Source organism: Poecilia latipinna, unplaced genomic scaffold (genome assembly GCF_001443285.1).
Source record: "Poecilia latipinna isolate Pla-1442-1.1 unplaced genomic scaffold, P_latipinna-1.0 Scaffold2869, whole genome shotgun sequence".
NCBI classification, from domain to species: domain Eukaryota; kingdom Metazoa; phylum Chordata; class Actinopteri; order Cyprinodontiformes; family Poeciliidae; genus Poecilia; species Poecilia latipinna.
The window spans coordinates 19,756-34,139 of record NW_015115485.1 but is presented as its reverse complement, the minus strand read 5'-3'; the positions used below and the strand labels follow the sequence as shown (position 1 = coordinate 34,139).

Genomic DNA, 14,384 nt, shown 5'->3' with positions numbered 1-14,384 from the left:
AAGCAACTTCACTTAAATTAGCAGCACTTCAAACCGCTGGGGTCTGGACGCACTTCCTCCTGGTCCCCATCTGCAGAAAAATCTGCGCTAATTCATCAGTCAGTTGGATCTGTCTGATCCAAACAGATCAACTGAACTCTGAGTGTTTTACCCTGTCCGGTGTGCGCTTTTACCAGGATTATTTATTTATTTATTTATTTATGTGGTTTCGCTTCTCCGAAACGGACAGATGTTACGTCTGCAGCTCCTCCAGAGTGCCACTCTCCTTTGTAACGTGCACCAAGAAGGCTCCATTTGTTAAATCCGCTGGATGAGTTACTTCCAGCGGTTTCTAATTCTTCGCAGCGGCGGAGCCTCGTCCGCAGTGGTTGAGCAGCGGACTGCGCATGTTACAATCTAATTAACTTTTTGCATCGTCATTTATTTCCTCAAGATAAACTGCCGGCTCCTCAAATGGATTAACACAACGTTGCATTCTCTAGTTTTCTCTGATCTGTAATGGAGACTTGAATTTAACGCGCCATTTCAACCAAAGGTTTGATCCGCTTCCTAACCAGTCGCTCCAAAGCGTCCGGTCCATAACTCTTCAACACGCTGTCAGCTCCGGTCAGAAAGACGCATTTAGTTCAGAGTCCATGAGATGATATTCAGAAAGGATTTTTTTAATTAATTGATTTCAGTTGCCTCTGAGACTAAATCTTTGCATAAAGTCTATAATGTCTGCCCATGTGACTTGTTTTTATTATTTACCTTTAAACACTGATTTAAATATTGCAGTTTTTAAACTGAGCAGTAATTTTACATCCATGGAAACTCAAATGTAATATTTAAAACTTCAATACAAAATCAGTTATTTAACAATATGAGGTGGTGTTTAATTTATTTTTAACATTGTATTTTTATACATTTATGCTAGGGGTGCCCAAGTCTAGTTTTCCAGAGCTATTCTGCAACTTTAGATCCATTCCTTCTCTAACACACCTGGACCATTGACTCATTATGAGCCTCTACAGAAGTGAATGAGGGAAGTCAACCTTTTATCTGGGGTGTCTTTTAGCAGCGATGCACTCCTGATTTGTACCGTCAATGTGACCCGTTGAGGGGGGCCAATATGCTGAAGTGGCCTTCGGTGAAATTGAGTTTGGCACCCCTGCTGTAGAGGGAAGGTAATCTAAAATAATCTCACTATCACAGCTTTAGTCAATGTGAACTAAATATTTTCCTTAATTGTTTACTTGCCCTCTTTAATGTGATTTTATATCTGATTATATCTTGTCTTTGTTGTAGAGAAAGATACATTGTTGGTTTCACTTCACTTTCTGAAGACTTAGTTTGTTTTCACCAAAAGTTCACCTAAAACAGACACAAGACCTCCAGTTTTTGCTAAGTTTCATAAGTTTTACATTGAAAGAAGCTAACAGTAAAGTTACGACACGGTTCTGCTCATGGTGGACAACATCCAATTGTTTTCTGCTGTAATTTTGACTCCATTATTCCACAAACTTTTAAACAATAATTTAAGGATTTAAGAATGTCACAAGTGTAGTTTGCTTTAAAATATGCTGCAATATGTTTATATCGCCTTTAAAACCCATATATATGAAAGCCATCATACTGACTTTATTCCAACCCGCAATATCCAGTCATTTGGACATTTGGAAGCATTGTAGAGTTACTGGTTATTGTTAGGTAAAAATATCTTAGTAGAAGAGTTTTGTGGTATTTCTTTTTGCTTTCCAGAAAGGAAGGGGCCTGATCGATAGAGAAGATCTGTGGTCAGTTTGTCGTGAGTTCAACCTGACCCTGAATGGCAAACTTCTGGATGATCTGATGGAGTACTGCGATGAAGACAAAGATGGATTCCTCAACTTCGTGGAATTTGCAAATTTTCTAACTTATAAGGACATGATGCCCATCCGCGGTCAGTGAAAGAAGACTTAGGCTCAGCTTTAAACCACATACTATCTCTCATTATGTCCCTTGCACAGAGTTAAAAATTTATTTTTTCATCTCTGACTCAGTTTTAAGTTTTTGGTGTTGTTTCTTTTCTCCTGCAGAGACTCATTTTGGATTACCTCCAATCAGCATGAATGACATGATTTCATCAGATCTGCCTAAATTTATTCCCTCACTGGCCTTGTATGGGCCTGACGACCTGGTGCCAGTGGAGCCAGGCAGCTCAAAGAATATCATCAGGACCATCAGGAAACCCAGACGAGATGCAGACTACGTGTCTTCCACCAGTGAAGAGCTGCCCACATCTAGTGAGTCCAGAGCAGGGCTTTTGGTTTGACCGATACTGAGTATTTACTCTAGACAAAGTGCTAATTTAATTATTAGTCATTGACTTAAGCAAAGACTTAATAGTAGTAGATAGGACTAAGCAATAAATTAATAAGGATATATGACGCGATAGACACATAATATGAAAAGTTTGATAGAATTTTCAATCCAGAACCGCACAGCATTCTGGGGGATGTAGGCATAGGAAAAGGCTTTAGCTGCTCTACCTCTCACACCTAGCTGACAAGCAAGATTAGTTCCACGAACAAACTCCACTCACTCTTTGGTTACCTAGCAACCACTTGCTCATTCTTTGGTTGCTTAGCAACAACCTGTTGAGTTAACTTGCGGAGCAGCAGTTTAAGGTTTCGCCACCATGCCTCAAAACTGCTTAAAAATAAATAAAAAACAGCGGAGTGAAAACTATGGAGGTCACACCGCCAGTTTGCCAGTGTTTCAGATATTTAAAACAAGAAATTAATCAATAATCATTGATATTGACTGATATGAAACCCTAAAATGGAGTAATTATATTTTACATTCCCAACTAAAACAAAAAACCCCCATCACAGTATTTGTTTATCACTGGAGGAGACAAAGGATGAACTAATCAACCAAATTTATGTTGACCTAATTTTAATTCTATTTGCAGATTCCGTAACTGATCAGTTTCCTTGTTTGAATCATTTCTTTTTCAGGTGGTCGCATCTACGGGATCCCATCCATACGCTACGACCTTCTGCCTCCACTCGTCAGACGAATCAGCGACAGGACGGACTACGGGGATTTAGCCACACTTCCAGAGCTCCTGCATCCATCACTGCATGATTTCCATGGAGTTGACGCGAAGCATTACTTCGGTCCTCGAACCAAGCAGGAGGTGAGCCGCAAACACAAAGTCATTTTTTGCTTTTATCTTTTATATTCAGGGTCGGGTATAACTAGTTACATTTACTCAATTACATTTACTTCGTCTTGCTGTACTCTTTGACTCTTTTTAACCTCTCCATCGCAGATTGAGGAGATTTTCAAAAATATCGGTGTGAACATTTCTGACGAGATGTTTGAGGAGGCCTGGAAGCTGACGTCCATGAAGAAACCCAGCGGGGAAGTTTCTGTCGAGCTTTTCCGTCAGACGCTAAAGGAACTAAATGCAATTTAAATTTTTGTAATCATACAAAGTGTTGTACGATTACAACACATTGTTGGGACAAGCCCCTTCTTGTCAGAAGCCGCCAGAACTGGTGTCAAAGCCGCCAGTTCTTCTTCTTTTATAGACGTATCTGATTAAATCTGTCCTATAGCTTTTGAGACACAGACCTCAAAATCTGTAAATTTAAATAAAAAGTATAAAGCACAAATAATTCCTGAATTCAAATGTTTTCTTCAATCGGAGCCAATCTGAACTAATAAAACTGAGTAATTTGTTTAAAATTGGAAGTGATATATGAGGACCTGAATGAATGAAAAAAGTTTTTATCTGGAGATCTGATTTTCTAAAATGGATGTAAAGTAACATTATATTAAATTAAATAACCTTCTGTCACTTTTCAAGGTTTTTCCCTACAAATGAATAAACATTTCAATACGAGTAAAATATTATGCATTAAAAAATTAACACTAACGTGATAAATTAGTATTTTAGCTGAATGTGTGGATTTCAACTAAAATGTGTGATGTCCTCAATATTGAGGGTTTATATAGTTTTAAAAATGTGATACAACACAATTTCTATTAACTGTTGAAATAAGAAGAATAATATATTAGTCAATTCATCAATGCTGCCAGCAGAAAAAAGAAAATTAAAAACAACCCTTAGCATGATGCAGCCACCACCATGCTTGACAGATGATAGCGTGTTTTTTCTCGTCTTGTATTTATTTTTTTTGTAGGTATATTAATTTCAGAAATTTGAAACTAAAAGTGCAACTCATCTCATTACACACTGCGTTATATTTTGTGTTTGTATATGTGTTTTCGATGATTATGACAGAGATTCTGAAAACCCCAAAGTAAATTTCTCAGAAAAGGGAACGGAGCCGGAACTTAAAAATATAATAATTTAATTTGTTACATCCAATCGGATTTATTTACGTTCGTTTAACATGACAACTTGATTACATGTATAAATTTTTTAAAACGTTGGATCACTTGTTTTCTTTTTCAATGCATAATATATCAAAAGACCAACAAAAATTGACTTTTAATTCAATAATTTGTATGTTATTCCTTAAAGGTTTATGGAGAACACATTTTGACATTATATTAACCAACGTTAAACTGAGTGAGACAGATTAATCCCATTAGAAGGGTTGGATTAATTAAATTAAAGACGCTGGGGGGCACCCAGCAGCGACTAATCTAAACGAAAAAAAAAAAAAAATTAACAGTTAGAAACTACGAGAAAACGTCAGCTTTTGTGTGCTTCAGTGATTCACAGGCGTGCTAAATTCTTCCGAGTCTTGACATGAGCCGGGCCAGCAACACTCATTTAATCTCATTACGACTCCACCAGAGGTTCAGCTGGAACCAAAAAATAAAAAATAAAAAACCCACGCAAACTTCCAGAGACAGAAAAATTAGACTAATCCTCCATGTCTGCCGTTACGAATGAATGAAGGAGCTGTTAATGACAGCAACCTTTCTGTTTCCCTGGGCAGGTTTTTGTTTTTAGTAATAATGCAGGAGCCAGTTTGAAGAATGCAATGAGACACAGTATTCAGAAACAGGTGACGCATTTCTAATATAATTTAAGAGCCAATGAGGAGAATTCATCAACCATCAGATGAAATAGTGATTGGAATATGTTCTTGAGCCTAAATTTTCTCTCTTGCAAAAAAATTACATTTTTAAATTTTATAGCACAGTAGCATCATAAAAAACATTACAGATGCTAAAAAAGATGCATTTATTGGGTGATAAGGTATTTGATGGACAACCCACAAGTAAGAATTGATTATGCGACCATGTAGCATCCAGATTAATCAATTAATTTAAATAATTGATCAAACATCCATCTACAGAATCCCAGGAAAACATGGCGTATTTTTAAAGGACTGACCTTTTGAAAGAAGCTAGTTATGAACATTTGAGGAGGACTAGTGAAAATGTAACAAAAACTTACACAGAACAGAAGAATTTTTGTTTTTTACTTTTGAAAATCTGGAGGAAGTTGAGACTAAAAAGTATGCAGATTTATTTTCCCACCAGGACTTGAACGAATCAAAGCAATACTTCGTTTTTGATGAAGGAATAACATTAAAATATAATGTAAAGCTAAGAAAGTCTAATTTTTCCCATTAAAAACCTGAATTAAATCAGTCACTTTTCAATGAGATGACTGTATTAATTTTGGATGATATTTTACTGAAGTTGAAGTTTCCAGATGACTCAGCAGTAGTTATATTGATGTCTGCGTTAAAAACTTGTTGACAAAGGAAAGGAAAAAAATTAATGGAAAAAGAGATGCTGAGAGTTCAAGAAGAAAAACTGCAGCTTCCTCTTCATGAGAGGAAAAACTGTGGAGATGATGTCTGCAGATCTCCAGCGCCCTCAAGTGGGCAAACAGCCGCAGCATCATCAGTAAATGCTAAATCCTCCTATTTTCACACTTTTTAGCTAACGTTTTGTGAAAGAACACACATCCTAACACCATTCAACAGAAATGTTCTTCAACATGCACATAAATCTGATCAGAAAGTTTGCCAGAATTTGTTTTATTTGTCCTTCGAAGTTATTTTGTTTAACCAAGAAGTTGTTTTTCCGGACATTTACTGCTGTTGCTAGTTCTGCTCCGCTGCGCTTGACGGTTAGTGGTTACCGTAGCAACCAGTAACTGATAGCTCCGCCCCCTTTTTCTGTCGCCGTTCTGTAGGATCATCTCTGTGTTTTCTTTACAAAATATTATATTTCAACACACATTTTACACACACTTTATTATATACAGTATTTCATGAGTAATTTTACTATCTTTGGTATACGTTTTATTAGCTATCTTACAAATGCTAACTGCTGCTAACTGCTCATTGGGAGCTATTGGGTAATTTATTATATTTATTTAATGTGTAGGGGCAGAAGCTGCTGGACTGGTGTTAACCATCAACTTGATTTCCTCTTTAGTTAGAATACAGTGAACCTGAACGTGTCTGTCGTGAAGTCAGCCTGTAGACGAACACAGAAGAAAATGCTGAACTCTCGGTTTGTTTCTTTGTATTTTTAACGCTTTAAAAAACAAAATTGAATGATATGTTTTTTATTCTCTTGTTTTGTTAACAGTTGCATCAAAGTGACGTTCTTTCACTTTGTTATGTGGTTTAGTAGCTTGTTTCGCCTCAAATGTTTCTAAAGGTCAGATTTTCTTCTTCTTAAATGCAGCTTCCTTGTTTTTATTTCAGCACTTAGCAAGCTCCACAGGTAAGCCATGCATATTTATTCTAAATGTATGTATTTTCACACATTTAAATGCAAATATGCAGCTGCCCCCACATTTGTTGGCACCCAAAGATGTGAAAAAATACATAAATAAAAGGCTCAAGTTAATCTTTTACTGCAGAAACATAATCTCAGTTTTTTGTAGAAAAATTCATGGTAAATTCCTTAGAGGGGAAAAAAACTCCCATTTTAAAAAAACCTACAAATTTCACTCAAATGTAACTGAAGCAGCTTAAACTAACATCTACTGATTAGTTTAGCTAATAATTAGTTGAACACAAATTTGAAATTTTCTTCCCACATGGTCAGTTGATCATAATTATTAAAAAAAAAAAAAAAGAACAAGAAAAAACCCCCCAGAAAGTTAAGGTACCTGGTCATAACGCAGCAGGACATTGGGAATTTCCCTCATTTGAATTCAGAAATATCAAACTGTTCACAATGGGAACACAACAAAGGGCGCACACATATTTCAAAGACACTGGATATTCATTTTAATAAGTACTTTTGTTATAGTTTCTAGTGCAAATATCTTAGTAGCTTAAATGAGAAAACTAACAAGTAACTTTTCAGTTAAAGGGCTTGTTTAAGTAAATAATTCCTTAATATTAATGGAAAAAATGCTAATTATGAGTTAAATAATCTACCAGTGGATCTAGTACTTGATTTGGTTTGTCTTTTTTCCAAGTGTACTAAGATGTTTGCACTAGAAACTAAACCAAAAATACTTGGTAAGATTTTGTGTTTCAGCTTCGATTTTATCTCAAATAGGTGACTGTAGTTGATGTTAAAAGAAAATATGATGTTTCAACTGGACAATGACCCCAATTTGTACTGATTTTAGAAGGAATTAAACAGGTTAATGTAAAGATTTTTTAAAATATTCAATGTCTGCCAGTGGAACTAGCACTTTTTAAAATCAATATTAAGTAATTATTACTTAAAACAAACTCGTATACCTAGCTAATAAGTTAAGTTGAAGTTAGTTTTGTCTTATTTAGAGTTTACCAAAATATTTGCACTACAAAGTAGACCAAAAATGGAAAAATGGTAAGATTTTGTGTTTTTGCGGTGTATGAAAATATCTAACCAGAACACCAGTTCTGTATATGACTTCAGTATATTTTATCTGAGCAGCAGAAGTAATTTCTGTGCCAACATCAAGGTGCGTAAACAGACTTAAGGCTGCAGCAGCATTATGAGCTACATTAGTTGTTATATGGGATCAGAGACAGCAGGAAGTGTAAAAATAAAGCTCAGGAGAGGCATATTTAGATCAAGCAATTTATTTATACAAAATAATAAAACTCAGTCGTCCTGAGTCACATTCTAGACTTTGGTAAAATAGTTTGAACCAAATCATTCAGAATGGAGTAAAAAAGAGAAAGTTGATTTCTTTTCAGTTTATGGCTCTATGGGTTGTTTTGGGGATTGCATACTTAATTATCTGATGAAATTTCAAATGGGCTTCTGTTGGTAAAGTCATAAAAAAAGAACAACTAACTTAAAGCAGTGGAGGCAAAACTGTTTGTGGCAACATTTTGTTGTGGAGCGCTGAAGGCATCAAGGGAATAATTCAAGTAGGATATGGGTTTGTCTAGCTTTGCATATAGGAGTGTAAAAGTACACAGTCTTGAACAGTTCTTAAAATAAGGTAAAAACAACAACAGATGAACAAAATTTACATTTCAGATCAATATTTGCAGATGCAGCGTCTGTCCCATTATACCTGCTTGGTTGCTACTTTTGAGATTCATCTCTATCCCCAGACCAGCTAAATCAGGGGTGTCCAAAGTACGGCCCGCGGGCCATTTGTGGCCTCTGGACAATTTGAAAGATACATATTTGGCCCCCAGGACAAGTACTTGACATAAATGGAGACTTTCTTTCTTTACTTAGGACAAAATTATCACAAACAAGTCAAATGTTGGATAAAGTACAAAGGATTTGCTTTCTGGATTCTCTTCAAGAACCAGAGACTTTTACACAAAAGCAAACTTTGCTTCACCCAAATCTGCTTTTAATTAATTTAATAAACTTGGCTAAATACAAAAAGAGTGACCCACACAGTGACATTTTAAAGCACAGTCAAGTAACTATGTTATTTCCAGTTTTATGTATGTATCAAAAACAACTTAAAGGAAATTTGACTCTGCATCATAGCCGTATCTTAAAGTATCACTCAATAACATTATAAAATGACATAAAGCTTTATAAAAGTACATTTTGCATGATAGCTCTCATTTTAAAATTTTAAAATTTTTTGTGTTGAAAACTAAAGTCAATTAAGTGATTTGAGACCTCTTGGAACCCTTCCCAGTTTTATTTGCAATATCTATAATTTCAGTTTTTATATTTCTTACCATAGTTTCAATATTAATGCTTCCATTTACAAATATATTTGCTGTTACACCTGAATTTTCAAACTGTTTTTTTTTTTTTTTGCAATAACGGATTTTCTATTCTATTATCTGTCACAGATGATGTTTTCCAACATTTTCAGCTTTTGGTAAGAATGATGCAATATGTCTAAAATTGTTCATCTGAGGTTGTATATACCCAAATTTTAAAACAATTTCAAGATGTTTTTATGTCCTTGCATGTTTTTCCGCCATGCTGCCGAGTCTTTTCTCCCAGGACTGAAATCTGCTTCAGGTGCGTTTGATCCAAACGGTTTAAACTCAGCAGTCAGATCTCCAGTTTCATCCTGACGTTGTTGCAAAGTGAATTCACTCGGCCATTTTCCAGTGCCAGTGCCAGACGGTTGTCACCATCCAGTCAGGAGAAGCTCCTGGTTTTAGCTCTCCGTGGAATCTGTGGAGAAGGAGACAAGCATGCTTTTAAAAAAAAGAGCAGAAACTGGTTTATATTTTTTTAAATTCCTGACGAAAACAGTTTGTTTTTCAGTCTCAGTTGAAAACTTAATAAAACTTTAGCTTCACCTGATTCAAATTCTGTTAAAAAAAAAGAAAAAAAAAAAGCTCCAGTTAAGTAAATTTATTTGCACCTTTTAATGTATTTACTTCAAAAATGTTAGCAGTATAAAGTAACAAACATAACAGGAAATACATAAGACTCAACTTTTGTAACCACAATAATATTAACATGTTTGAAAAGGAGTAGAAAGAAGATAAAAACTTATGAACTCCATGAACTCATACTATATTTTCAGATGGACCCTCATTATTAGATATCAAAAAAGAAAAAGGAGTTACACAAATTGAAAATAAGAAATTTACACAGTATAAATATATATTGTGATATATTTGAGTCTAAATTAAAGGATAGGGCTATTATACGCCACTGTATATAAACACTGACTTCATCTATACATAAGTATATACATTACTTAATATGTAAATTTATTTTCAGCCTTCTATAATCTTATTCATTACAACAATTCTTACTCATAGATATTTCTATACACATTACAGCAAACATAGATCTATATGAAAACATAAATCTAAGAGACTTCAAAATCAAGGTTGATTAATTTTCACCTTGAAATTGTCTAAATAATATTATATAAAAAGGCTATGTGGTTAAATTAAAGATCTTCAGAATATGCCAAATTTTTATCCGATTAATCGATCAATCATCAGAATATTTGATTATTAAAATAATCGTTAGTTGTAGCCCTGCTGAATAGAAATCCTTCTCACTCTTCAGATTCATATTTGCAAAAAACTGATTTATTTTCACAATTACTGTGTTGGTTTATCACTTAAAACTCAACAACAGAAACACTGACGTCACTGGTTGAAGCAGTAAACTGTGAAAAAGTTTTAGAGAATGTGAATATATCTGCGATTCAGTGTAATAAGATTGTGAAAGAAGGTTTCTTATCCAGCTTAGCAGTCGGTCGGCTCGCCTTTAGGATAATGCTGGCAGGTAACAGGCTTTGTCAGACCTGAACCCACAGGGACAACAATCTGGCCAACCAGATCGGCGGTATTAGGCAGAACCGCCACACGCTGCGGCCCAACAACTAACTGGATTACTGGGGAAGAGCAGAAAGAGGCTTTGACTGAGAACCGATTTCCTCCGCTTTGTTTAAGCAGCAGTTTCACAAAAACCAAACCCAATCCTGGACTTTTTGAACGCCTGTAATAGAGCCTGGGCATGGAGGAAGTGAAGAGGTTTTTTTTTTTTTTTTACTCTCTTGGAGGATTTAATAAAGTTTTTCTGTTTCTGCAGAATAACATAAGTATTTGACATTAATTTAACTTACATTTAAGCCTGTTGCAATAAGCAGTTAATCGCATCATAAATTAAAATGAGTTTGATAATTTAAATTCTGAAGATGATTTTTTTCCCCTAAAAGAAAATATTTATTTTTTACACATCAAAATGCAATTTATATTACAACAAAACATTACATTTGTGAGAAGGAAGAAAACAAAAAGTACTGCAGGTTAATAAATGAATATTAAAATATTAAGACCGTGCATGTGTGTGTGTTTAATGACATAATGTGTTGAATAAAAATGTAATAAGCAATTATCAATTAATCATTTAATCATTTGGTCAGTTAAAATGAGCTCAATAATTTCTATTCTGATGATTCATATTTTTTGAAGAGTAATTTTGTTGGTTGCTGTGTTTTATTTTCAGTTCTAGTGTTATTAAGTGTTCTTTACAAACTTAAAGTTTATTAGTCTTTGAGAGTGCTAACTTGCATTATTATAAAAAAAAAATATTTTTGTTTATTCCAATAACTTATTGTTCAGGAAAATTTGTTATTCTGATAATTATAAAAGTAACTCTTTATTCTTCAAAAAAATAAAAAAATAAAAATACTACGTTTGCCAGAAGACTCAAATGTTTCAGAAAAATACTAGATGTGCGCCATGTTAGGAAAACACAAAACTGTGATATTTTCGCCAAGAAATTGTGATGATGACAGAAGTTAACTCACATTTTCCATGTTCTCCTTCATCAAAAAGCCAGCAGCTTTCTTTGTGAGCTTTAGCATCTCTCTCTGAATAAAAATGTACATTAGGTTTTTGCATTAATCGCAGAAAAAGTCTGTCTGCCAGAAGAAGTAAATGCAGAATTTATCTCCTGCAACTAATGGTTATTTTAGTAATTGATTATTCTATCAATTATTCTGACGATGAACACATTAATCGGATAAAACATTTGGCAAACATTCTGCAGAGGTTTCATTTAACCACTTTTTTTAAAAATACAATATTAAAAATACATTAAAAGATGCAAATAAACAAATAATATAATTCATTAAAATAACTTCTAACATCAACATTTGAAAAGTTGAGCCCTTTCTACTTGATTTAACATCAATTACAGGAAGTTGTTGTTTTTTCACGGTATCTGAACCAGGTAAAGTTAAACTACGACTTTAGGAGTTCTTAGTAAAACATTATTTACATCTTAAATGAAAAATGTTTGTTTTCGTTCAGTTTTGGCCTAACCACTGCTCTAAAAATGCAAGGTGCCTTTTTTTTTAAAGTCTGTATACTCAAACGAATCGATTACTAAAACAGTTGATGATTATTTGAATAATCAATTAATCACGATTAATCAGATTAGTCGTTTCAGCCCTTTATCTGAGATATAGGTCTCATCTTCCCTAAGCGTTGCTCCACATTTTTCACAGTTTGAGTTGTGAACTCACTCATAAACTGCAGTAGCCAGTTTCTCCTGAGGGCTCCCGTCTTCTCCAGAGGTCACCTTGAAGATTTTGGTGGCCTCTGGGTCGTCTGGACCCTCGTGTGACGACAGGAACCAAAACCTCATGACGACGAAGCAGAACTTCCTACCTGCAGGGACAGCAGGGAGGATTTATGGAGACGAGACGCTGCGCCTCAGCTAGCAGCAGAAATTATGTAAAAGCTTTGAAGCGCAACTTTTCAGTGGAGCTGCGTGATTTAAAATATTCTCAGATTTTTTTTATGCCAGTTTTTCTTTTAATTTTTCTTTTCCATAAAAAAGAAACTACAAATGACAGAAAATATTTTCAAAAAGTGGATTTTAGTTCAATCATCCCTTCTGAATACAATAGAGTATTAGGGTCAGGCTACGAGACTTTTTGGTTAATTATGAAAATATAGTCATAATATTAGCAGAGTAAAGATTAAATTTTGCCAGAAACGTCTTAAAATTAAGTGAGAAAAATTGTTTTAATTTGAAAAACCCTTTGACAGTTATCAGGATCTCAGATTGTCTCATTCTTTCTTCAAAATAGTCGGTTGTTTGATTATTTCTGCTACTGATAACTTGATGCTGATGTGTTAAAAGATTAAGTATTTCTATTAAGTAAAACATATAAATATAACGTCAACATTCCTCATTTGAATTTTTTTATGATGGAGTGGTCATAAAATTTATTCTCCTAATATTATCACTTTATTTTTGTTGTAACAGACCGTAAATTATATAAAATTTATTTTCCAACTGTGTGGATTGTTCATAGATGTTTGTTTGTTTAGATGTGCGCTATAAGGGTTGTTTATAAATGTTTCTGTTTCAATTTAACGGTATTTGTCATCTTCAATTACATTTTTTCTTTTGTTTATTTTTGGACCTTATAGGATGCCATAGCGAAGAAAGCCTGACCTTATAAAAGCAGTAATTAGTTCTGACAATAGCTGGCTAGAAAACAACCACTGTCAGCAGGATTCAAATGTTTGTTTACGGTGTTAAAGAAACAAAACTGAAGTATTATGAGCTCATGTTCTTGTATCTAAATGTTTGTATATATGTTTTATTTTAATCATAATGTCATTCAAGTGTATTCTTGTAATATTAGAACTTTATTCTCATAATTAAAAATAAAAAAAATTGTAGCCTGGCACTACATATTTCATTGTAGAGTTGACCTGAATCCATAGTCCACATAAAAAGAAGTTTTAAAACAAGATGGCGGCCTTGGACGTAATGACATCACTCTGAAACACCCCAGGAGTGAATTGGTGGGGGAAAAAATGACATTTTCAAAAACCAAAACATTTTCAGGATGAACACCTTAAAATTAGAGTGAATCTCTGAAATTCAGCGTTTCCCATCAGGAGAACTCACCGTGTTCGTCGAAGACAACAGAGATGTCCTCCGGTAGCACAAATATGATGTCCTCCATTTTGACGGCGAGCTGCCTCCTCTGCGCCTTAGTGAGAGGTTTGCACTTCTCCTCCACATATTCCCTCATCTTCAGAAACAAAATAATTAGATTTCTAGTTTTTTTTTTTTTTTTAATAAAATGTTTCTGTAAATTGTTGATGTGACTCAGCATTACACCTGAAACTAATCAGGAAATGTTTTGTGGGTAAATTTTGGGTCTCATTAATGTGCTACCTCATCGGTCACGACCCCTTTCAGCTCATGGTATCTCCCTCTGGACATTTTGCTGGAAACATGGACCAAAGCCTGGGATGGAAAACGAGAAAATACTTTGCAAAACTTTATTTTTAATCAGACTTTTATATCATGATTATCTTTTTTAATTAGTTTTAATGCTTCTAATTTTATTTTAATTGTGTTATACGTAGATATGCGGCAAATAAAACCAAAGATTTTAACAGATTCTTGGCTTTGTTTTGTCTATTAGTCATTGTATAATTACAGAATCTCCCACAAATGAAAAAAAAAAAAAAAAAAAAAACTTTTGGCTGGAAAAAAAAAAAAAAAAAAAATTTATTAACCCAAACAGC

General features: G+C 34.3%; 2 protein-coding genes across 2 annotated transcripts in view; one reads left to right on the top strand and one right to left on the bottom strand.

The window, feature by feature from the left end:
- The window catches only part of efhb (EF-hand domain family, member B), a 19,614-nt gene extending 15,959 nt beyond the window's left edge, over positions 1 to 3,655 (top strand). Inside the window, exons 10-13 of the mRNA XM_015021807.1 lie at positions 1,741 to 1,921; positions 2,058 to 2,264; positions 2,982 to 3,163; positions 3,299 to 3,655. Coding sequence (XP_014877293.1) covers positions 1,741 to 1,921; positions 2,058 to 2,264; positions 2,982 to 3,163; positions 3,299 to 3,445 — 717 coding nt within the window. The 3' untranslated portion in view covers positions 3,446 to 3,655. The remainder of the gene's footprint in view (positions 1 to 1,740; positions 1,922 to 2,057; positions 2,265 to 2,981; positions 3,164 to 3,298) is intronic.
- A 4,329-nt stretch (positions 3,656 to 7,984) lies between these two features.
- The window catches only part of LOC106939426 (uncharacterized protein C2orf47 homolog, mitochondrial), a 10,788-nt gene continuing 4,388 nt past the window's right edge, over positions 7,985 to 14,384 (bottom strand). Inside the window, exons 2-5 of the mRNA XM_015021809.1 lie at positions 14,029 to 14,100; positions 13,756 to 13,882; positions 12,353 to 12,497; positions 7,985 to 9,528 (exon numbers count right to left, since the gene is read on the bottom strand). Coding sequence (XP_014877295.1) covers positions 9,444 to 9,528; positions 12,353 to 12,497; positions 13,756 to 13,882; positions 14,029 to 14,100 — 429 coding nt within the window. The 3' untranslated portion in view covers positions 7,985 to 9,443. The remainder of the gene's footprint in view (positions 9,529 to 12,352; positions 12,498 to 13,755; positions 13,883 to 14,028; positions 14,101 to 14,384) is intronic.